Below are 25,390 nucleotides of genomic sequence, written 5' to 3' on the forward strand. Positions count from 1 at the left end.
AATGTCCATCAAAGAATCACGAAGGCCTTGTATTACAATGAGTGATAAACAAAGGCTTGGTCCTTCTTTGTTGAGGAAAGATTGTTTATTTCTGGCATTGTTAATTATATCTATCTGTGCACAATTAAGTTGGAAGTCATCAGCAAATGAAACTACTTTGGGAATTATTGTGAATCTGAATTAATTTTACAGTCCCTCCCATCTGCCTTTTGTATTGCCTTGCATACGAGATGCAAATCCTGTTGCTGAAAAATCTCAAAGTCACTTTAAACACTTGTTACATTGTGAGGAATAAGGAAAAATCTTACAGGTCACATCAGCTGTTTTTACTTTTATTTAGGATACTGAAAATCAGGGACTCTCTATGGACTGGGTATTTTAATATGATGTAGGATTCTGCAGTAACAATGTGTCCTTAACTGGATTCTCTTATTGTTGAGTACAACTTTTACTATGACAAGTGGAAGGCATTCTATAGCTCATTAAAGAGTAATATCATTGCAAACAGATGCATATGTTTAGAATATTTTTATGATTTTGTAGCTAGTTTACAGCAGGTCAAGTAAGCTACATATATTCAGTGATGCATACTACCAGCTGGAAGCATTATTTATTGCTCTTAAAAGTTATTTTCCTTGTATTTTTTATAGACCTAATCTGTCATGGTCTTCTTGAGCAGTCAGGTAACATTATACAGTAAAAAAAGGTTAAATTTTAAACATGTTTTGATAGTTTGTGTGGGTGTGAATGAATGTAGATAGTGACAGAACATCATACTCAATAAGGATAGCAGTATGTATTTTGAAGGATCTTTGCAAGAAAAAGTGATGAAGGACATGGATTTTAAGGAGATGTTTAGAGGTGATAAAAAGGGCAACTAATGAAAAAATACTGTAAGACCATTCAAAACAACTGATGATGTTTAGTTCTGAGGCAGAGAAATGGACAAAAATGCAGAACAGAAACAATTTGTGAGAGAAATGATTGGTGAGGTGTGAGCAGGAGCAAGATTAGATAGGGATTTGATGATGAGAAGGAGAAGGTTGAATTTCACATTAAGAATAATTCAACCCAGGTTATTTTCCATTGCAAAAAGCCTTTAGCATTTTGTTCTGCTCTATAGAAATTCTCATGCTGTCATTATCACTGTAGCATTTTCAGTACAGTAGTGGGCAATACGTGTCAAATATCTCTTGTGTGTAGTTCACTCTTTACTTCTGATGTCTCAGATGGAGAAGTACTTGCACAGGTGAACGCTTTGTTTTGATGGTGTTTCTTGGCTTGGCTTGTTCTAATTTATATATACAGAGAGTTAGTTTATATTTAGCTTATATCTAGACACAAGCTGTATTTTGCACTTACACTAGAGATGGGAAGTGTGAAAGGGAAACAGGAAACAAAAGGAAAAGGTGAGAAAAAAAGGGAAAGATCTGTGTTATACAATGGAAAATAGTAAGATTTGTGATTGCTCTTGAGTCCTGAGGGACTTTATTTAACAGTTTGTTTGCGGCCATCTGGACATTTGGCTTCCTGTACAAAATAAGTTTTTATCATCCTGCTCAAATGAATTCTAAACCTGAGCATTGTAGTCAATTACTATACACCTTGGTCATGATTTGCCTGGGGAAGCTAGTTAATGTATTAGATATCCCTGCCATGGGGGATATAGTCCTCTAAATAGACTGAGGTAGTGACCAAAATCTACTGACTTAGAGAGGTTAAATAGCACAGTCATAACACTAAGGGAATAGTCACATAATGAGAAATTAAGAGACAGAAAGTAATGCTTTCTGTTTCTTATGGGATGTGAAAATACCTGGATTAGGAAGGAATCTGGAGAGGTCTCTGAGGCCATTCTTCTGCCTTCAGGCAGGATCAAACATACTTAAGCCATTCCTGATTTTGAGTTGTTCATAAAATACCTTTTACCACTAAAACCTCATTGCTTCTTTGCCCATTCCCTGTGGACATCTCTAACAGTTTGTAACCTTTCCAACAACTTTTTGCACAGTTGAAAATCAGCCATTGCTCACTTCTGCTGAATATGGTGTTAGGATTTCTTATGGATCTTTCATAATCTCCTGCTCACACCCACATTATGAGGTCCCTTTTCTTGTTCTTTTTTTGTTTTTCTTGTTGGCAAAGGTATGGTGGATTGATTTAAAATCACTCTACCATATGTGGAATTCTCCACATCCTTTTTTGCAGAGTTACAATCTGGCTAGACTCTTCCCCCATGCCTCAGCCACTCCTGCCTCAGCACTGGACTTCTCACATGCTCTAATTATATTAAATGTCTTGTATTTCAGTCTAGTTTCTCAAAATATTTTCTATTATTTCCTCAAAAATATTTTCTATTATTTCCTCAAAAATATTTTCTATTATTTTCTCAAAAAAAGCAGCCTCTCCCAGTTGCATATCTTCATGCAGAAGAAACACCTCATACCAGTCCCAATTCATGTGGTACAGGCAGTTCCCTGTATTTTTCCAGCAGAGGCAGGGGGGCTTAGGCCAGATATCTCGTTCTGCTTCTGGTTGCCATATTTCCTTGGGAATCACAAACCATTCCCTTTGATCTGACATCTTTATATTCACTCATGTGATGACCCTTAGTAAAGATGGCAGTGGAAATATCCAGATTGACAATGAAATAATATGTCTGAACCATAGTGCTGTTCTTGGTTGCTCCAAAGATTCATTTGAGAAAAAAACAGGGTTTGTTGCAGGCTATGTGAATGAACATCCTGTCCCCAGTTTTCTCTCCAAAACAGTTTAGGGGGGGGAGAAGCTTAGTGATTTATTAAATATTTGTATATACCATCTCTGAGGAAATGTTAAATGTTCAGGCAATGTTAAACCTTCATTGCATGGATAGACTATTTGTATTCCTTGTGTGAGGTATATCTGGGCAGACAGCGAGGAAAAAAGTGTAACATACAGTTTTCCATTATCCTGATGCAAGATCAGAGTTGCAATCAAGTAGTTTTAAAACATAGACAGCTGACTGAAACAGGGTTGTTACAAATAACTTCAACCAGAACTGACTATAGGTAAAGCTTAAAAGGGACCAGTTTTCTAAGTGCTGGTTTGGAGAAACACCATATATATATTAATAAGGCATTGCTGAACATCAGCAAGAAAGGAATGCAATGGCATGAGTTTATTTAGGAATGGCAATTTACTCTATTTCTTTGGTCTGTGTTGTGGAGGACTGGAATAAAAGAGATGTTCTAGAGGATACAGTTACAATATTTAGGATAAAAGGACATGAAAGGCTGTGAGTTGGGTTCTACCACAGCTGAAAGCAAGCCAACAGTCTGTACCAGCTATTATTGAGGAATATTGCTAATAGACCTCAGATTAAATACTGCTAATGAATCAGCAGATAACAAAGACATGAAGGAATAGCAATTGTTTAGGACAACAGAATAAGCAGGTGCCAAGGCTACACCAGAACTATTTAGATAATAATTGGGAAGATAGTCCTGTAAGAGCATGGTTTTGTATTAATAGGTGATAGAGTTAACCTCATGTAATTTAACAAAAGGAATGGAAGAGATCCAGGTAACTAGACACCCATTAATTTGACTTTAATAGTCTTACTAAGCTTTTGAAGAAATGAAGGAAAGAGTAATCAAATACCTGGAAGTAAATAGAAGGTAGAGTAAAATGCAGATGTTTATCAACAGTCGATTGTTCAGGATTAACCTGATCTCCTTCTCTGATAAAACACAGTGGGTTTTTTTCTCAGACAGAAATGCAGCAGATCTAGTTTGTCAGATGTCGATAAAGCATTTGATATACTGTAATGATGATGGGAATTATTAGCTAAACCAGGGAAGATGGGGTTTGAGAGAGGAATTGCAAAGTGAATTGTGAACTGGCAAACAGAATTGCCTGACAATTTATACTGATGGGTTAACAGCTGGCTGAGAGATTAGAGCTGCTCAGAGATCGGTGGCAGATTTGATCCTGTTTAATGCTTCGACCTTGGCTCAGAATTAGGAGTATCTTGATGCAATGTGCTGGTAATACAGATTCAGCCTAGAAAAATAAGCAGAAAGATTTGGGTGACACCACAGAAGTTACAGTACAGAGTAATAACAAGAATTTCTGTATAAAGTTGACGTTCATAGGCTGGAAGTCACGGAAGAGAAGAAGGATAGGAATGTACTGAAAGTATTTAATGTACTGAGCAATCTCAAGATGACTTTGAGCCACTGTTCTGAGGTAGTCAGGAAAATGCTGTATATCAAGCAAAATAATTTCAGTAGAGAAATACAAAAATGTTGATCAACTCTGAAATCGCAAAACATTGGTAAGACCTCCTTCAGCATACTCATTAGATCAGAAGTGCAAGTGGGAGCAGAGCTACAAGGAAGAACAACAGTAGAAAATATTTTCCAACAGGAGACTTATTTTCATAAAAATACAGTCTGAAAGAAGTTATGGTTGCTCTCTACAAAGACATCAGATGTAAATCCCAAAGAACAGAAGTTGTTTAGATACAAGTCAGTGTTACCAAATTAAATACCAAACAAACCAGCATTTGTAAACTCTCTATGGATAAATTTACGGGTGGAACTGAAAAGAAAGTGTATCACACTTGAAGGGATGAAGTTCTAGACCTGCCTTTCAGAAGAAGATATAGAGCAAGAAAGTTCTTAAGATGGTGTTGGCAAGATTTTGTAAGCAGCAGCATGTAAAATATAGGTGTCCACAGTGGGAAGGGACGCAACTCGGTGACTAGGAATTTCCAGTTCTCTCTTTTGTGTCAGCTTCTAACTTCTGGTTCAGGAGGGAAGTGTGGTTTTGAAGTTTTGGGGGTTTTTATGTGATTCAGCCTTATTCCTAAAAGGAGACTAAATAATGGAACTGCCTAGAAATACCGTTGGTTTTTTAATACAAATGAACTGCAAGTAGAGCATGTGTTGGTTTTGAATGTATATATTTTGTGTATATACTAAATGATAAGCATAAAGTAGATAAACTAGATGGTTTCATACGATTAAATAATTTTAAAAATAAAAATTTCTTAGCAAGATATATATGGAAATACATAGGCAAGGTACCTTCTATTTTACCAGTATTTGTATCTTACTATCACTCTGTGGCAAGGAAAATGTTTGAAAGACAATGGAGTTCACAGTTAGAAATTAAATTCTTCATGATATCTCTACTGAATTCAGAAGGTTTTTTAATTTTATTTTTTTTTTTAATTTCTACATTCTGGTTACCTAAATTTCCTGTAAATTCTATTATAGCATGTAAGGTTTGTCCAAAAGCAAACAGATGAGCAGCAGATTATGTTCCACAAGCTGGCTAATTGATTTAATAAAAAAATAAATGTTATAATTCTACCTGATAAAATAAACTAACAGAAAATTGAGGGTGGAAGGAGGACTTAAGGAAATGATCTAATAGGCTGATTTAAACTCCAGTTAGCACTAGTATTAGGATATTGTTTACTCCCTATTTCTAACTACATCATATTTAGAACAGGGAAAAGCAGAAGAGTAAAAAATTTTGCAGATGCAGACTAAGCTAGTCGTACTAGAAGTATAAAATTTACATCAAGGAGTTTGCTGAATATCTCTGGGTTTATTACTTAATATACTCCATTAAATGATACAGATAAATATCTGGTTTTCATATTTCCCAAGATTAAGTCATTTACCTCAGTTATATAGTCAATAATGTAGTACCTTTACTTGTTACGCTACAATAAATGTAAGTTATACTGCACTAAAATGTGAAACTAGTCACTAGTGTTATGTGTAAGACTTCATATAAATAGCTGGTGAAATTCACATAGAAAAATGTTTAGTTTGGTCATTGTAAAAATACTTTTAAAGTAATGTACAAATGTAAGTGAAGAATACATCAAGAGCAGTTATTTTGAAAGGCTGGAAAAAAAAATACAAAACCATATCAGATTTAGGAACTTCTGAGGATGTTTATGTCCTTGAATAAAAGTTATTTTATGAGATTATTTTTGAAATGTCAGAGCTCTCTTTCCTACTCTTGTACCCACCAGCTATGGATCCATATAAATTGTTAATCATTTGGGTGTTTAGAAATGTGCTATTATGTGCTCGTGTTTTTCTTCTGTGGTGTTGAGAACACAACAGAAAGTCATCACTTATTAGCTGAACAGCAGTAATCAGTCAGCTCTATCTGTTCATTTAGCCTGCCACACTTACAAAACTAAATTAATTTACTTAAACCCTGTTAAAAGATAAATTATTGAACTGTGATAATTGCCTCGGGTAGTTTCACTGTATTTTACTGTGAAAACAAAAAATTTTAATGCTTTGTTTCTTGCTTTAGAATAGCATTTCTTTAAGCACTATTTTTAACCACGCTAGTATTTTCAGATCTTTTTGAGGAAGAATGGGTAGCCTTGAATACTACACACTGATACAGGATGCAAGACAAGTATATTATGTGTATTCTGAGGTGCTTGTATGGGCACACATAAAACCTTAAATCTTTATAAATGTGAGTACATAATATTCAAGTCTCTAATGCATATCATGACATAAGTTGTTCTTGCTAGCTGAGTTGTGTACTTGGACTTGGAACTTGAGGAGATACAAGACCATAAGCTTATAGGGGGTTCACCCAGATACTTTCTGTTTCAATAAATTGCTACATAGGAAAGTGGTCTTTGGGTGTTATTTAATAGAGTATTGTTAACTATCACAGGAATATGATGACCTTCAGATTTATTTTAGAGATAAGGATACTTAATTTATAATGCATTTATGAAAATATTATAATTTGTTTCTCTAATGGGGGTCTCCTAATTTTAATTTTTAATGTCATAATAAAAAAGTGTAGTTCATAAATTAGATTTGGCCAACTCAGCATGAAAGAAAAGATCCTTTAGTTCTTGATCAAAAATGCAGAGACTGTACTGAGACTAACTGTAATGAATATAAGAAAAAATATTCTTTGAAATTATACTTCAAAGGCTTGTCAAAGTATAGAAATTTAATAGTTTCAAAGGTGAAAGTACATGGCAGTTCCCATTCTTAACTATCTTTGATAGAAAAGAAACTGGCCAAACTCAAATCTTCAAAATCACATTTTGGTAATGTTGCAAACAATAAATTTATGTTCTGCTATAACTTTGTTTCTTGCTGTTCCACATTTTCTTTGGCGTTCTTTCCACTCTTCAGTAACAGTGTAGTTGGAGAAGAAAAGCAGGTGGGAGGCAAAAAGGTGGACAACACTTGCCACGAATCCCTGTGAAGAAAAAACTTTTACAGCTTTTATTATACTGGTCTATTATTTGTTTTAATAATGCAGCATTAGTAATTTCCATCCTAGCCAGCAGGCAGTTTGCCTCCACTTTATCCCATTGCTGGCAACAGAAAGATAAATAGCAACTCACTGGCATTCTTTCTTTAACCCGGTCAGTTGTGGGACTGGAGTCCTTGAGGCATGACACCACCTGCACAGCAGGAGGAGGTGTGACTTGTGATGTTCTTTTTGTTTTGACAGCTAAGTGCCAGTCATACACAGCTTAGAACCCTAATTTATGATGGGTGAATGTATTCCACCTTTATCGCACTTTTTTTTCTGTGTGTAAAAGGGCTGCAACAGAGCCTCAATGAATCATCTTTTGTGCAGTTGTGTGTTGAGATATAAATTCTGTTAATCTGCCTGAAATAACAAGGATTAATTACCAGTCAGGGACATGATACACTGCTCGGGCAGCTCGTAATTTAACTGTGTGTAAATCTTGATGCTCATTTAGGTTTTTCTTTCTGTCTTTGCATCTCATCCTGACAGATGTGTGCCCAATCACTGTGAACACGATGGCAAATGCACCCAGACGTGGGACAGCTTCAAGTGCACTTGTGATGGAACTGGATACAGTGGCGCCACTTGTCATAACTGTAAGCCATTCTGCGGTTTCAAACTTGCAATGGAGTAGGGAAGACACTGATGTCTTTTTGTTGAGATAACGAGTCAGTGTTCCTCTCCGGTTGTTAAAGATCCTAAAAACTTTTCTGAAAGGAGGTGTTGGTTTAATCATATTCCACCTTATCTATATAGAGAGGTGTTTATACAGCACTGTGCTGCATCATGCAGGAGTCCAAAGCAGTACAGCTCTGTTAGTTGGGTGTACTGAGCAAACACATTCTCAGCAATTACACACTAGAGTTTCAAACGGACACAATAGATCTGTCTTAAGCAGTGGGGGAGAGCTGCTGACCACTCCTAGAGAGATGCTGGTTCAGGTTGCTAAACTTGATGTGTTTCTATAATGATAATTTACCATTCTAAAATAAAATTATTTACCTCTTTTTATGAGTTTCTCAAATAAGAATATTTCCTATGAACTCCACATGCCCTACACTATTAAAGCACAGAAAGAAGAGAAAAAAGTACAGTTGCTCTTTTTATAGATTCTGAATAATGTATGCTGAGTCAGTGGTATATGTCATCTGCCCCTTCTCTCATATGCTAAAAGTGGGATTTTCATCTGTGAAGTGCATTCTAAAATAGCTAGAAGATGGAGAAAACATATCCAGTCCTTACTTTTCTCCATTTTTTCTTTAGCAAACAACCTCTTAATATTGAAGGGAGAGTAAAAATGCTTCTGAACAGGTGAAAAGTTAAAATTGAGGGAAGCGTTTGTAGAGATATAAATTTATATTACTTTACCATAACTACAGCTGTGTAAAATTTTACAAAGGTAATTGCAGAATTCTTTAGTTTTTAAACAAAAAAATCCAAATCAATGAGAAAATTTTGTCAATTCACGGTTGTCTAGATTTAAAAAATATGTTCTATTTTTAAACATTGTATTAATGTAAGAGGGAATCTATTTTATATATTAACTATTAATACATATACATATATATATATATATATATATATATATATGTATTGAATTGCGAAGTTCTCCATGGTCTAGCTACTGAACTGGTAAAGCTGAAAGAGTTAAACGGCAAATGAATGTTTATTAAACAGAGATATTTAAAGTACCAATGCCGGGGGGGGGGGAATTTCATGGTCATCCCTCTTTCTACCAAGAGCGAATGTGCATAGTAGTGACATGGTTGCATCTAATCTTTGGAAACGAAACACAGAATTTACAGTGATGTAGTATTTCATTGAAATAAAGAAAAAAAAATCATTTCTGTCTGAAAGTATAATATTAGGGCTTTGGCTGATCTATTACAGCTACTTGGAAAATATGATTCCTATGAATGCGATAGTCTGTTAAGATTCTTAACTGCAGAAATGCAGGGATAGAAGCTCAGTTAGGTAGGTACATTTTAACTAGTGAGCCTCCAAAAATAAGTATAAGCTGCTAGAAGAAACTGTATCATGTTGGATTCAACAGCCCACCAGAGCTGCATTCCCCAAGGTCCAACCAGTAGCAAGGCCATAAATGCATTCCTGGTGTGCATGTGCCCGTAAGAGCCCATATACACCACGTATACATGGCTGGCCATAGGATCACAGACGGAGCACGCACGTGAACACAGCACCGATGGCCTCATCCTGCTGACCTCTGGAGGAGCAGGATACATGTCCACCAGCGAGAACAGTGAGCATCCATATCCACACACGGTGGATCCCTCCAGCAGCTCAGCTCAGGCACTCAGTGGCTTACTCTGGGTCCCAGACCACACGGTTTCTGGTGCCTGGACACTGAATGGCCCAGCAGAGTATTTTTTGGGCTCCCCCTCCTGCCATTGTCCGACTGAGCTTCTTTATGGGTGTGCAGGTGAGCTTTTAAGATATAACCTAACAGAGTTTAGCCTTCTTGAGTCACAAAGAGAAGTAACAAGGACAAATGGATGTCATCGTTTTTCTGAAATCACATTTATTACAAAGGAAAGAAGTAATAATCCAAAGAGCTGTGAACATTCCTTGTAATAGGATTTTCACCTGCCTTTTGTGGAGAAAACAGTGCAATAAGGCAAATAAAAGGCACTACCGCACTGCGGTATCAAAAGAGGGCTTTGGAGTATATTGTCCCGTCTTTAGCTATGGAATGGATTAAGTATATGGGGTTACAGCTGTCCAGGTCATTGGGAGACACATCGTTCAAAAATATTTGCTTTTTAAATTCAGGCAAAGTTGCTAACTTAGACAGCTAAACTTTTGTTTTGTTTCTTTTTGGTGTTTAAAGAACATAATTTTTGTTTTTACTATGGGTGTCGCTATACTTTTAGAAGTCTTCTTTCTTACAAAATGAGGGTGAACAGAAAGTTATTCACTGAATAGATATCTTGTCAGAATATGTGAAGTCTTATGCCTTTCTAGAGTATAGAATTTAATGGCATAAAAATGAGAGAAAGCCACACATTAAGAGCGTCAAGCTATAGACTGAGACAACCTTATCTGCCTTTATTGAGCAGGCAATAACTATCAGTATTTACAAGAGCATGTTCCGGTATTAGTTATAGCTGCAAATAATGAGGGGAGTTGTTGAAGCTTGCCAAAGGTTGTAGTTATACTCTCCTGAGGTGTGGGGCCTCAGCTCTGCTATGATGATACTGATCCGAACTGTCCTCTCCTACACATGCAGTGTGCTCAGATGTGCTTGTCGTGCTGCTTTTTGCTTTTGAGTTCTGTTGTTTGTGGCAGTAGCAGTATAGAGGAGGTGCTGGGGAAGGAGGGGAGTTGGAATGATAAATGGTATGTGGTATGAAAATAGCTGCAAGCAATTTTAAACAGCATTGCAGGTTGTATGAAAGGCCATAAAATTTACCAGATGTCATAATTCTGTGGAGTAGGGAAGTGTTTAAGTGCAGATGGCACTTGTTCAGTACTGTTTTACTTAAATGTAAGATTATTTTACCAAGCAAATTGTATTATACTCTGTAGTAAAATATGTATTTCTTTTCTCAATGTATGTTTGTGTGAGTATTTCTCAAAGAGGTTGGAGACAGGACTACATGAGTGGCAATTGTAATACCATAGCTGGTGATTTCAATAAGTTCCAGTTTTGCTGAACTTAAAGGAACAAGATATTTCTGTGTTACTGAAGATTTTTTTCAGTGAATTGATTTTGCTTTGGTCAGGGAATTCAACACTTTCCTGAGCTTTTTACCTGAAACAAGGCAAGGCTTTGCAGCCTTGACTGAATTTCAGAACATGGTTTTAGGTTCCTTTGAAGTTCAAATTCAAAGACAAACTCAAGAGATTAACTCCTTGAAGTGAAACAGAGAAAAATGTTTGCATGAAATCCTTGTGAATCAAAATGGCTTTGTTTCACATAGGTCTAGTCATAATATATTTATAGTATGATAGTGAAAACAACAGTTAGTCTGGAGAGATGGAGAAATACATATTCTGGGGTTGAGACATAGTAGAAACTGTAAACTGAAAACAGTTACAGAGGGAAAAGTTTCAAATAAATGAATACAAAATAACAACTTTAATTCTTATCTCTCCAGTTGTGTAAATAATTATGCATATTTGCCATTTTAAGATCATGAAATAATTTGCTTTTTGGAATAGGACACTGTTACAAGAAGTCTCTTCATCTTTCAAAGACACACCAAAATCTCCAACCTCTTGTGTCCACCATCTTATTACTTGTCAGAGACTTAAGCTGACATTCACAGAAAAAGATGTCCCTGCTCCACAATCATTTGTTTTGTCCTGCCACAACTGGGTCCCTGGAGCTCAATGGTGAATTAACCAAAACTACTGGAAAGCTGTATCTCTCATTGCATGGTAAATATCCTAGACATGTGGCAGATTTCTTTGGCGAACAGATACTTGTTTTCCATGGAAACGCTGTGGCCTGGCAAATACCAGGCTAAACCATCAATTTTATCATTAGACAAGACTAAAAGATAAATGAATGTATTTACTTAAAAATAATGATTTACAGTGATGAAACAGTCACAAAATTATTTTTAAATGAATTATTAGGGTTACGATTAAGAGTAACTATCATCCTTACTATCTTTATTGTATCAGCTATATTTTAATCCCCAATTAATTAACCTTTACAGTCTACCAAAGGCTGACCTGCCGTGCAGAGGTCTTAGAGCAGTATTTTTCCAGAGTCTATTAGTAAATAGGTTCCTGAAGCCTTTGAGAACAGGAGCTCATTTTCCTTATTACTTCTCATCTCCATCATGATCTTCAGGTAACACCTCTCTGCTGCACTTTGTGTAGTTATACATCTAGTATTAGGCTCTGATGTGCTTCCTGCTGTTTACAGCCTCTCTAAAACAGAGTGGTATAAATTTACAAATCATGTATCAGGATAAATAATGATCATTCAAGCTTCTTTGTCTTTTTTAATATATAGCTCAATGCACACTTTCTCTAGAATCTGCATGTAAGAGAAATGCAATAAAGGACTTGCAGAGTTTACCATTACTATGATGGATTTAACTACAACTTCCTGCACAAACTTTGTTAGATTTAGGAAAAAGCCAGAAGAACATATTTGATCATATTTGCCTTCTCCTAATGATTTCCAGTAACAAAAAAAATCCAATTTGTACTTAAAAGATTAATCTTAATTATATTGATTTTTAACTCTTATGAGAGAAAAGTTCTATTCTTCTTTAATTTCACCTTCAAACAAGCACTGTCCATACTTTTAGTGTCCAACCTCCATTCCTTCAAGAATATTGGACATGAAAGTGTTTGCTTATAAATCTTCAGTTGTTCCATAGTAGGGACTAACATCCAGCTCACAATCTGTTGCCTGCTAGTTCTGTAAAAGCAGTAGGAGAAATACAGCCTTACATACGCTTGTCACTAAAAGAGTCATTAATTGCGCCAGAATATACAGAGAATGCAACTCAGTTGCAAAAGAACATACACAGGTTTTATGGTTTTAAGTTGACAATGTGCTGTAAGTTTTTTCAAAACAAGTATTTGAAACAATGTGGTGATTCTTAGTTTCCATATAATGGACCTCGACTTCTGAATTCTCTGGCTTTGTCTCCTCATAGCTTGTTGTGAATAAATGTTACCCTATATTTTGAAACGTAATTCAAAGTTAATGAGGAATAAAGCACTAATCTTCTCTTGAAATGATAAATAACATTGTGTCACTAGAAGTCTAATGGGCATTGATATTTTTTTTTCCAGGAATATTGACCTTCTCCCTAAAATGAAATATTGCTTTAATAATGAGTTTAATAGTATCTAGAAGCACACTTTGAGTACAAAACATTTCTGTTGCACACATTGTAAAAGCCATGATAATTTGGATTCCTTATTATTACCAATATCGGTAATCAGAACCCCAAATTTAGTCTGCATAGACTGTGATCTATAGCAAGACCTCCATCAATCAGTTTATAATAACTGATTTTCCTGTATTTCCATAAATAAGGAAACACTTGAAACACTGGACTTTCTACATTTAGAGTCTAGATAAGAAAGGATGGCATGGCAGTGATATTTTCCTGTCAGCAATTTGGGAAATAGTTCCATAGCAAGAAAGCAAATAATAATTTGGCAAAAATATGCTCTGAACTTTACTTTAGGGGAAAAAAAAAAAAAAAAAAAAAAAAAAAAAAGAAGCTGTACAGAGGTATAGTCATCCCACACAAGCAAAGCATGGTTTTCCACTTCACTGGAGACTGGGGTAGTTCAAGATCAACATGGTAATTTTTTCTGATCTCAAACAGATTTGTTAATAAAGGCAAAGGCCTTGCAGTTTCACAGGCATATTAATGCATTATTTGACCAGGAAAAATAAATCTCATATTGAAGCTTTTTCCTTTCATACAGTTTAAGAGAAGAAAAGGGAAAGTGTGAGTAAAGAATAGAAAAATACTTTTACAGAAAAATGTGTCTGCTATGATTAAAAATAAGCAGTGTTGCAGGCTGTTTTACTTGTTTAGCCTAATCTGAGTGAAATAAAACAGACTGTCTACTAAGAGTAAGGTTGTTCAGTTTCTCATGAATTAGATTACACAACTATGGACACATAAATACACTAATCATTCTCAATAGAATATACAGGCAGCCAGAGCACCACCAGGCAGCAGCAGAATAATCACCTTCACTAGGATAAAGGGAAGGCAGTGGGTGTAGTTTTTATGGATTTCAGTATGACTTTTGATACTGTGCCTCACAGCATCCTTCTGGACAATTTGTCCAATTGTGACATGAGCAGGTAGTGCACAGGATGCACAGTAGTGCACATGGTGCACAGGATGAAAAACTGGCTGAACAGAAGTGTGTCCTGACAGACAAGGGCAAACTGCATCCTGGGGTGTATTAAACACAGCAAAACCAGATGGTCAAAAGAGGGGATTATCCTGCTGTGTTCAGCATTGGTGGGGTCCCACCTTGAGTACTATGTGCGGCTCTGGGCCCCACCATTTAAAAAGAACATGAAAGTACTTGAATGCACTCAGAGGAGGGCACCAAAACTGGTGAAGGGTCTGGAGACATGTCCTGTGAGGAGTGGCTGAGGGCTCTGGGTTTGTCTGGTTTGGAGAGGAGGAGGCTGAGGGGCGACCTCACTGCTCTCTGCAGCTGCCTGGGGAGGGGAAGAGCAGAGGGAGGTGCTGAGCTCTTCTCCCTGGTACCCAGAATACCTATCCTATCCTATCCTATCCTATCCTATCCTATCCTATCCTATCCTATCCTATCCTATCCTATCCTATCCTATCCTATCCTATCCTATCCATCCTATCCTATCCTATTCTATCCTATTCTATTCTATTCTATTCTATTCTATTCTATTCTATTCTATTCTATTCTATTCTATTCTATTCTATTCCATTCCATTCCATTCCATTCCATTCCTAAGGTAAAGAGAGAGTAATTTCCTACCCCCATAACTTCCAGTGCAGCTGAACTGACCTTGCTATACCTAGCAAAACCTCTGTTAGTATCTTTCCTCAGTATATCACACTCTTTGATGATTAACTCTCAGGTCAGTGTAGAAAAGGCATAGTAATTTGGTGGTCAGTACTACCAGCTGTAGACTAGAGTTGTCTTATCTGTGCTCAGAAAGAGACTTGGCATTATGTCATTAAGGATTTGATGCTGATAAAAACTGGTTTTATGTTTCAAGTACAATATTCAACCTTCAACATCAAAACTAGAATTGTTTTCAGGACCTGTGCGTAAAACCTAACTCTATGTTTATACAGCTCTACCTTAAGAAAGAATACTCAAATAAAAATGTATCCAAGAGGATAACATTGGGGAGAACCCTGTTTCCTAGTACATTTTAAAGGTAATGTTCCTATACTGTTCCTTAAGAACTCTCCTTAAAATCGGAAAAGTAAACTTAATTTAAAAAAAAAAAAAAAAAATATTGAAAAAAAGACTAGGGTGTAACTTCCCAAAGAAAGATACTGAAGTGAAATTTGAGCAGTCTTTCAAGAAGAGTTGAAGTTTTTCAGGAAAGTGTGGGATGGATGAACATCCTAGCTCACTGGGTGATAAAGAGATGAATCATCTGTTCGCATCCAAGATGCCTAAAGAATGTTTGCTGGCTTGCTGAAAGAGTGAGTAAAAGGTGTTTATGCTGGCTGGGCTTTCCACATGTTAGCTTTTATTCAGATCCTCAAAGAAACCTCCAGTGATTAGTTTTCTTTCACATCGTTTGCTCCCAAGGAACCTACTAAAGTTTGGGTGCATATTAACATGGATGTCTTCTTTTTTAGACCCTTCATTTAGTTTTTTTCCTATGAGATGAAGTAATCAAACACAGTTTATACTTTTTTTTTATGGATGATGATGACGAAAATTGTAGGGTGCCATTTGACTTTTTGGCCCTCAATTTACAGATGTAATTCCTGGTAGTGAAGAATATCTGTTACGTCAAGCGCAAATATTTCTAAGATGCACATGAGCTTCCACAGAATGTCCTTCCAAATGGTATTATAAATATTTTCAAATTTAGGATTTGAGAAATCCCCCATTTACAAAATTCTCCCCATAAATGGTAACAGGAAAAAAAATCATAGCAAAGTCTCTGTCACATATATAGCAAGACATCCAAATTCTTCTTGTTCCATTTAAAATTACTCTGTTGGATTGCTGAGTTAGTCTTGGATTTGGCTGTTTCCTCAGCATATTTCCTACCAGTCACTTTCCATTTGGATTTTTAATAAACCAGTAGGTGCCTCGCTGGTGAATGTCTCCTTTGATGTCTTGGGATTTAAAGAAGTAGTGCTTGAAGGCTTGACTGGATAGGTCAGGCAGGTGATAAGGTTTTGTACAGCAGAGGCTGAGGACCCTGAGAGCACTACTGGGCCTTAACCGCCCATAGCACAACTGGGTCCACTCCCCACCCTATCTGCCCGTGGGTTTGGGGGGCTCACTGTCCTGTCCTCAGGTCTTCTGTGGGCAGCCTTGTGCCCAGCCCTGTTCTCCTTCTGTCCCTGCCCCTGGTCTGTTGTCTCACCTTGCCTGATGGTCTCCTGGGCTGTCAGCCCTGCCCTGACCCAGCCTGGGGACAGCAGGGTTGTGAGACGGTACCCTGTCAGAGAGGGCACAGCCTGCGCAGGGGTCGGCTGCAGCTCCTGACTCATCTCCCTTGCAGAACAGCTCCTGCTGCTTCCTAAAAAGACATAATACATGCACAAATGTCTGAAGATTTGTCTTTTTTTTTTTTTTTTAACTTAGCATTCTGCTTAGATTCCAGAGAAGTGGAGGGAGCAATGTATTACAGATACAACTTAAAAATGTACAGAGATGCTAGCTTTAAAGCATTGCTTCCTCTGCACAGTGTTCCTGGACGCTGCAGTGAGTTATGCTGTGCCAGACTAGTGTTATGTTCTTCAAGAGTTTGAAGATCAAATGGTGTTACTCCCACTGTCAGCCCAGGACATATTTACACTGGGTTTGCGTGCACATCTACGTTGCTTGCCACTTTTAATGTTTAGTAAGAAACATTGTCCTGGGATTCTCCTGCTACTTGCTCGTTTCCTTTTCAGAAAACACACTTCACTCCTTAACGTCTCTCATCCTTGGAACTCCCATATGTCTAACTTTTTCAAAGCAAATTACATCTGTTGGTCTAGCTACTGTATGAGACCACAGAGTGGATCTCCAGGCATGGTCACAGCACACAAGATCTTGTCAGCAAGTCCTAGGAGGATCAATCATATTGCCACTGGCAACATGAGCAGTACCTCAGTTTGTCTCAGATGAGCCTCCACATCAGTGCAAATTCTGACTTCTCCACTGTCATTGTAATCTCAGCAGTTTATTTAAAACCAGCCATACAAGCAGTGGCCTTTGTGTGTGAGAGCAGGCATGCCTCCCGTTTATAGACTGAAACCCCTAACACGTCTTGCATAGCTCACTAAACAGTCCATGGTGAGGAATGGCTTTTGTCCTCTGTCAGGAGAGACTCTATTTGAACTAGTCACTTGGATAAGAAATCACACTCTGCAACCCACCACAAAACCCAGCATTTAGCTCTACTCTTGTTATTTGTTGAGAGCTCTCATTAACTTCCGTGGCAGTTTTATTACAGCCAGGCTAATAACTTCCAGTCCTGTCATCACTGAGCCTTGTTAGTTTTATAAGGAAAAGCAGATCCCTATTAAAAACACCAATTAAAATCTATTCTGAATCAGTAAATTAAAAACTGTTGCTTCCCTCTTCTTTCTTTAGTTCTCTGTTCTTGTTACTTGGATGTTGATAAGATAATGAGTGAACCTTATAAATTTGCATTTCATGTGCAAACTCTGTAGGAAAAAGCTTCAGTCAGAGAGTGACAGAGAGTCACAGATATGATACCTCCGAAAATTCTCTCCAGCTAGATATGCCTATTTCTCTGACTTGTGCATCTCTGTGCATAACTGTTATTGTTCTTATTATTGGTTGCTTTCAGGCTTTGAACACTCAAAATGTTCCTTAGAAGTTTTTAAAACCCACTCAGTGTAAGTTTCTTTTTCGCAGTGAAATGGTATTACTTTTTTTAAACAAGTTTCTGATGTTAAATTTGTTTTGATTTCTTGTGTAAAATATGTAGTAAAATATTTAGGAAAGACTTATCATTTATGTCACACCAGGCTATCAGACAAATTATGGGGACTTTTAATGTGATTTAGAAATTATGGTGATTTTATATAACTAAAGGGGAAAATTCCCAGTATGCCAGGGTTATGCACCCAGTACTACTAATAAAAGGACACTTCTATTTTTTGAAATTTAGTTCTCAATCGTTAAAAGAAGGGGGGGAGAAGACACAAGATACTATTTTTGAATAGGTAATAAATTTTCTATAATTACAGATTTGATAATTTCAGCTAAGTTGATGGGCACATCATATCTGTGTGGGTTTAATACTGTGTTCCCACTTTATTCGACCCTTAAGTCCAAAGCAAATTAATTTTTTAGCATTTAAAGTGTTGTCCTTGTGTGTGCAAGGATTTACCAAATCCTTTCCACATAATCTTTCAGAGCTTAAGCATATAAACATATTTCTTACATGATTTTCTCCATTGTGAAGATATGGAAGAACTATAAATACTCTTGTGCTCAGAAACTGTATTATATAAGACATTCTTGTGAAAGAATAGTCTGCTCAAAAGACAGGAAGAACACTGCTTTTTAATACACTTCAAGTGGAAGATAGAGCCTACTCAGAAAAGTCTTGTATTTTGAGAAGGCTTGACACAAAACTGTCTCCCCTTCAGTTGTCCTGTGGGGATTTGCCTGCAGGGCTGCTAGAAACTATGGCCTTGACATTCTGAATGTTTGCCAGTGAAATGTGATGCTTTAGTAAGGAGCATCTTGCATGAACAAATCTTGGATTCCAGAATTGGTCCTTCTGTGGAAAGCAGCATCGTGATAGATGCTACAGAAGGGGACAAGCATCTGATTTTACTGAGGTTGAGCAGCCCATACAACTGAATGTTTTACACATGACTGCCAGATCTTGCACTGAATTCACAGTAACAAACTGAGAATTTCCATAAGTAAACTGAGCAACATATGAACATACTGGGCTGTGTGTCTGTAGTGGAAAGCTGGCATTTTAAGATGTGCAGAGGGGCTTTGCAATGCCCATTAGCCTTGCTCATTAAAGTCAGGTTGTTTGAATTATATGAAAGAAGGAATAACACTGCAAACCCAAGCTGCTGAGTTTTGAAAATGTGAAAGAGGAGCTTTCAGTAGGGCAAAACTTGAGTTGTTCCCATTCCCCCTGTCCTCATGTGTTGGAGATGCCTCATTTGGGCGGATGCAGGGCAGCAGCTGGTGTGGGATGTACTACTGGGGGTGAGGAGCTCTGGAGGGGGTTGAACTGTGAAGTTGCTCTGAGGAAAGTGAGTTTGGATAAACAGTAAGAGTGGTTTTGACAGAATTACTGGGCTTGAAAAAGCTGGAACTGGGGAAAATATTTATGAATGTAACGCTGGGGTGAGTAATGAGAAAAGGGTGATCAACTCTTTTAGCACTTAAATTTTTTACTAGTTGCTGTAAGAAAGGGAGTACAGTTCCTCTCCCTTCTACCTCATTCTCTTCTGAGCTGATACTTGGGTGTCCCTGATGAAGGCTGTGGGCTTCTGAATTGCTCCTTGAGCACCCCTTCTTTAAGACTGTATTTGTGACCTAAATTAAGTAGATTCCAGGAGGTAAATAATACTGTCATCAAGCTCAGCAGTCTGGATGTTTATCTGAGCAATGCTAGTCTTGGACTAATAGGGAAAAAAAGGAAGATAGAATTTCTAAAATCTCTGGATAAAGGCATTTGTCTCATCTGCTCTTGGCATCCTCTGAGCAAACACTTTCATCAACTGATTGTTCTCAGCCAGTGATGTTGGTATCAATTTATTCTTTTCCTTTCCCATACTTTGTATCTGAACTAATCAAATGTTCAAATTAGATACATGCTCTGCAAAACCTCATTTCTGAGATGTTTGCCTCTGCTGTTGAGAATAGAGATTCTCAAAGCCTGTTTATAAAGAAACTATTTTTGTTTACAGAAGTTTATTAAAAGGATCATATAATCAATATGCTAAAGAGGCTAATCTCTTTTCCAATAATGATTTTCAAAGGAAATGTCATCATAATTTATGGATTTGTGGATTCACCTTCTATTTTTTTATTACATATTTTCAAAGGATTTAACACAATGCATTTCTTTTCTAAGGTTGCAGACTATTATTAAATTACTGCTTTTCTAATTAAACTGTAATTTCAAAATGAGGTTGAAGTTGTTTGGTTTACTCTGAGATCTTAATGTAATTTTTCATGTGAAACACATAAGCCCTAAATTGCTGCATTTCTGAGCTCTTCCTGCAAAACTGGGATAAGAAAAGCTTTGTACTTTGTTAATATCTTTTTGAGTTTGGGGATGTGCAGTTCTTTGTACTCCAATATTTATTTTTAAAAAAACTCCACTTGTTCTTAGTTTCAGTGCTGTAGTTACTTATGCTGCTACTAATTTATTATCTGCTGAGGTGAAAACTGCTCTGCACCAGGTGTTTATGAAATTCAGAATGTGTAATAAATTGGAAGCAACTTGCATTTTTATTGTAAGTAAATGGATGGAGTCTATGTTCAGGACAGAAAGGGCTGTAGTTCCAAAATGAACAATAGCATCAGTACTATTTTGTGAAGGTTAAGTGGAGAAAATGAACATTGGGATGCAAAGCAGAATATGAATAGTCAACGAGCAGTAATTATGTTGAAATTTAAACAAATCAGTTGAAAATTACCATCAGATAAAGTGTGAGAGAGAGGCCATGTAAGAGCTGAAATTGGGCTTCAGGTTTTACCTGTTTGTACATTTGGGCATATTATATGTAGCTCTAAATTAGAATCAAATGTTGTAAGATTTTAAGCTAAATTTCCACTAGGTGGGGGAAATATATTTGGGGTCCAGTGCAGTAACAGTATGAAATCAGAGTCTAATTCAGAACATTTTGAGTCCCTGAATTCAACAGACCTATTTAACACATTTAAAACTAACCAAGCAACATGCCTCAGTTGCAGCCTGTGTATGGGAAAACTTAGGTATTAGATGAATCGGTTTTTGCAGGCAACTGTAAACTCTATTGTTACTCAGAATGCACAACCAAATACTATTTCCAGGGGACAATTAAAAGACAACATGTAATTAAGAATAGATAACTTTAACACAGCTTATGTATGCTGTAAAACTGAAGTCAGTATTAATCATAGCATGAAAAGGACTCTGCATGTAAAAGACTTCAAAATTAATTAGCGTTTTCTTAAACTTTTCCATTAAGACAACCTAGCATATTGCTTACCTCACTGTTAAAACAATTTAACTGAAAAAAAACCCCGAAACCCAAACATTAAATGGTGCTGATACTAAAATCCCATTGACAGCCATTAGAAACACGGTTTGAAGTCACTGTAATTCTGTCTTTCTCACATATGTGAAAGAATGAAATTTAATGCAAAGATCAATTGTAAAGATGCACAGTAGTCAAAGTAATGAGAACTTCTGGAGATATACATGCAGACATTTTTCTCTCTCCACATGCAAATTTTTTTTAAGGCTTTTTTTAAAGTCAAAATAGGGAAACATACTGGCATTTAATTATGCTTGCCATTAAAAGGACAGCATGTACCAACAGGTAACCAGACATTATCTAGGGTTTGTAGCATTCCTATATGCATTACCCAGTGTAGAATGATTTCATAAATTCTACATTCAGAATCATAGAATCCTAGACTGGTTTAGGTTGGAAGGAACCTTAAAGACCATCCAATTCCAAGCCCCCTGCCATGGACAGGGACACCTTCCACTAGCCCAGGTTGCCCAAAGCCCCGTCCAGCCTGGCCTTGAACACTGCCAGGGAGGGGGCAGCCACAGCTGCTCTGGGAAACATGTGCCAGTGTCTCACCTCCCTCACAAGTCCTTGCAGGACCTTGCCCTTGGCCTTGTTGAACTCCATGAGGTTCACACGTCCCTCCTCTCCAGCCTGTCCAGGTCCCTCTGGATGGCACAGCCCTTCCCTCCAGTGTGTCACCCACACCACACAGCTTGGTATCATCAGTGAATTTGCTGAGGGTGCGCTCAGTCCCACTGTCTATGCCACTGTTAAACAGCGCTGGCCCCAACACCAGCCCCTGAGGAACAGCACTTGTCACCGCTCTCCACTTGGACACTGAGCCATTGATCACAACTCTTTGAGTGCAACCATCCAGCCATTCATTTGTAATGAATTATCATGTATGTGGAAGGCAGTATGATAGGACTGTAGATTGAGAATTAGCATACTAGATTCCGTCCTTTTGGTTAGCATTTCCCAGTGATGTAATTTTGGTATGAGTTATTTCTCTCACTTGTGTGGATTTTTCTTGGTTTGTTTTTTTTTTTTTTCCTCTTTCATACAATAGGAATAATGATGCTTTTTGTAAGTCCTTTGAGACTTATGAAAAACATTAGAAGCAGAAGAGCTATTTGAAAAAATGAGAAGAAAGCTTTGAAAAATAAATAATCCCTTTTCATTGCAGAATTTTAATGAAAACATTTGATCAATATAAAATCAGGCCCTCATTTATCATCTAGCACATGGAAACATGCTAAATGTTGGTGAGCTAATGTTTTAATTCAAAAACTTATTTTGAAAAGCAAACTATTCAAGAAAATTATGGAACGTTTCCTTGGTTTCCTGTAACACCACAGTTTTTCCTGGAAGGGAGGATGATCTTTCAAAAACTGCTAACCACCTCCAGTTACTGCTTCATAATAGTGTTGGGTTTTGTGGTCTTGTTGTATGAATGTTTAAGATATACTGCAGGTAGAAATACAGTGGGAAAAGCAGACTCCCAAAGATCTTTGTGCTTCTGCCTGTGTGTATGACTGGATGAGAGGGGCATAAAAAGGGCTTTGCTGGCCCTAGATAATCTGCTGGGAAAAGCAAAGGCTTTGCAATCAACTCTGTCATATTCCGGGTGTAAGACTGGTGGCCAGTTACCCCAAAGTGTCTGAGAACTGAATTTCCAAGCTTGCTTTAGTGGAAGCCATTCATCATTTCTAGAATGTGGCCTTCAAAGTGCAAAATGATATAGAGCAATTCAGACTTAATCCTGAGATTGGAGGAGAAGCAGTGGAGCCCCTATTTGCAGTGGGCTGCTTGGGGTAGAACCCTGCTGAGTTGTCTTAGGCAGATGTCCCCTACAAGGGGACATTTTACTTCATTAAAGGTGACTCTTTGAGGTAGCTTAGTTGGTTTCATCCAGGGGCAAAAGTGTAGTTTCGGGGATGTGCTTGTTTTGTGTCTGAAAGCAATGAAAGAGACTATTGCATTGTTCCTCTGCTTATGAGATTAAAGGCTTGGCTTGGCTGACAGCTCTGAAAGAGTGTAGTAGTATTCTTTTGTCATAAGCTGAAGCCATGGGAACTCTTGCACTCATGGATGAAAATGGAGAGCAAAGATAAAGAAAGCCAAAACATGGAAATTCATGGAAACGGTAACAAAACATGGCAGCTCGGTTCCTTACTGCTGTGTTTGCTCTGTAACACTGTTTTCTGTGGTTTGTGTGGAGTAAATAGGCATTTCTGATGGAGTGAAACCCTGAGATATTTCTTGTGCTCTGTATGCTATAATTTGCCTTAATAACTAGTATGACAATGCTTATCTTTATGGTAGTAGGTGTATGGCTCCAGTAGTAAATGAGTATAGAGAATAATTATTGCCAGTCCTCTTACAACACTTCTCTATGGACAATATATTTTCCAAATGGTATTTTTTTTTTATACAGCTTGTTTCTTGTTTATGGATGCTGCCTTTCTCAAACATAATTAGTTTAATTTTTCCAGCATACTCAAGCTTCTTTCCAGTGGAAGTTTTTGGCAGTTCTACATGCCTTAGGAATCAATAGTCCACATTGACCCTTTTCACTCAGGGGCAAGAGCCGTAATTTTTTTTGTATTTTTACTCTGGTGGTTTTTTGAGTTTTACTCTCCTTCCCAATGTGCTGTAATTTAAATAGGAGACAAAACAGTGCGAGTTGTAGGACCAAAATCTGGTAGCAGAAGTAGGTGTTCAGTATCAGTCATACTTCATAATTGTTGCTTTAAAATTTCACCTTGCGTTAGATGGCTAATAGTTACCTTGTCTAGACAAGTCTTTTAGCAGAAGTAATGACAAGTTGCTGGAACTACTAAAATATTTTACTGAAGCCTGAGGAATCCTCTAGGAATGTTTATGTCTAGCTAACTACAAAAACATGGAAGATGCTACTGTTTCATACATACAGTTTGTGCTGATGTTAGTAGAAGTACTTAAACATGTTGATGTAGTTTTAAATTCTTCATTTTCTCTTAGCTGTACTACTCACATGTACTTAGGTACTTAGCTGTACATCTAGCACTATTAATTTTATTTTACTGGAACCATACAGTCTTTCTTTGAATCTCATCTTGCAAATTTTTAAGCCTGTGCATCCCTATGTAGCTTTTACTTTAACTCATTTATCACATCCATATTCCCTAATAGCCTAATCACTTGTTTATCAAATTTTAGATTACATTTTCTTCTGTCTGTGGTTGCTCTATTTTATATGTTATATTTTCCATATACTTTTAGGTTTAGAAGGAGCTAGTAGATGCTCTAAAACGTAGAAGAAAGCATACTGTGCTGTTTGTCACTTCCTTTTTAATTTTTTTTTTCATATCTGCCACTGCTGCTTCAGAGCACCACAAATATCTGTGCATTTCTCAGATTCATGCTCAGACTAACTGAGCTACAAGGACTTGTTATGCCTTTCTGAAATTCCTAACTATGTCTCCTTTTCAAACCCACTTCTGGTTTCCCCATTTTCATGTTTCTCAATTTCTTTGTGCTTGCCTATCAACCTCAACAGTTTGTTTCCTCCTTTTATCTTTCTTTCTCTAATCATCTGCTCTGATTTTTTTCCTCTTCGCCTGGTCTTTGTATTTGTTTTCCTTCAGCAGTTTGGATGACCATCATCAAACACACTCTGCAGATTAAAAAGCTCTGCTGGACAGAAGCTGGGAGCTTCATCCAGGTCTTGATCACTTGAACTACTTGTCAAGTGGTATGTTACTGATCACAGAGAAGGGAGATGTGTTGAATATCAGTGTAGCTGAGTACAACCCACAGATTTAGGGCTCTAAGAAGTTAATTACAACAATAAATAAAAGGGGAAGTGGCTACAGGAGATAAGTCCTGTATTCTGAGCTAGGAAGCTGTTTCAATTGCATATGCTGTGCGATACCTTCCATTGGAAGGAAACATATCATGCCAGATCGAACAACACAAAAGAGGTGATGTGATGCTGCAGGCACACGTATACACTATTTTTATATATATATATATATATATATATATATATATATATACACAGATCACAGACACTCAGTACACTCACACAAACATGGACAGCACCAACAGCATCACCCTGCCCGCTCTGGCTGAGCAGGGTGAAGGTCCATAGAAGGCATATATGTACATATGTA

General features: G+C 37.2%; 1 protein-coding gene across 2 annotated transcripts in view; it reads left to right on the forward strand.

Annotated features, from left to right (window-relative positions):
- CNTNAP2 (contactin associated protein like 2) overlaps window positions 1-25,390 on the forward strand; it is a 1,177,736-nt gene that overhangs the window by 758,828 nt on the left and 393,518 nt on the right. For both annotated transcript variants that reach the window (XM_026844012.1, XM_026844013.1), the window contains exon 11: window positions 7,801-7,907. In XM_026844012.1, the coding sequence (XP_026699813.1) occupies window positions 7,801-7,907 (107 nt within the window). The remainder of the gene's footprint in view (window positions 1-7,800; window positions 7,908-25,390) is intronic.

Source organism: Athene cunicularia (genome assembly GCF_003259725.1).
Source record: "Athene cunicularia isolate RWA chromosome 2 unlocalized genomic scaffold, athCun1 chr2_part2, whole genome shotgun sequence".
In the NCBI taxonomy this organism is placed as follows: Eukaryota; Metazoa; Chordata; class Aves; order Strigiformes; family Strigidae; genus Athene; species Athene cunicularia.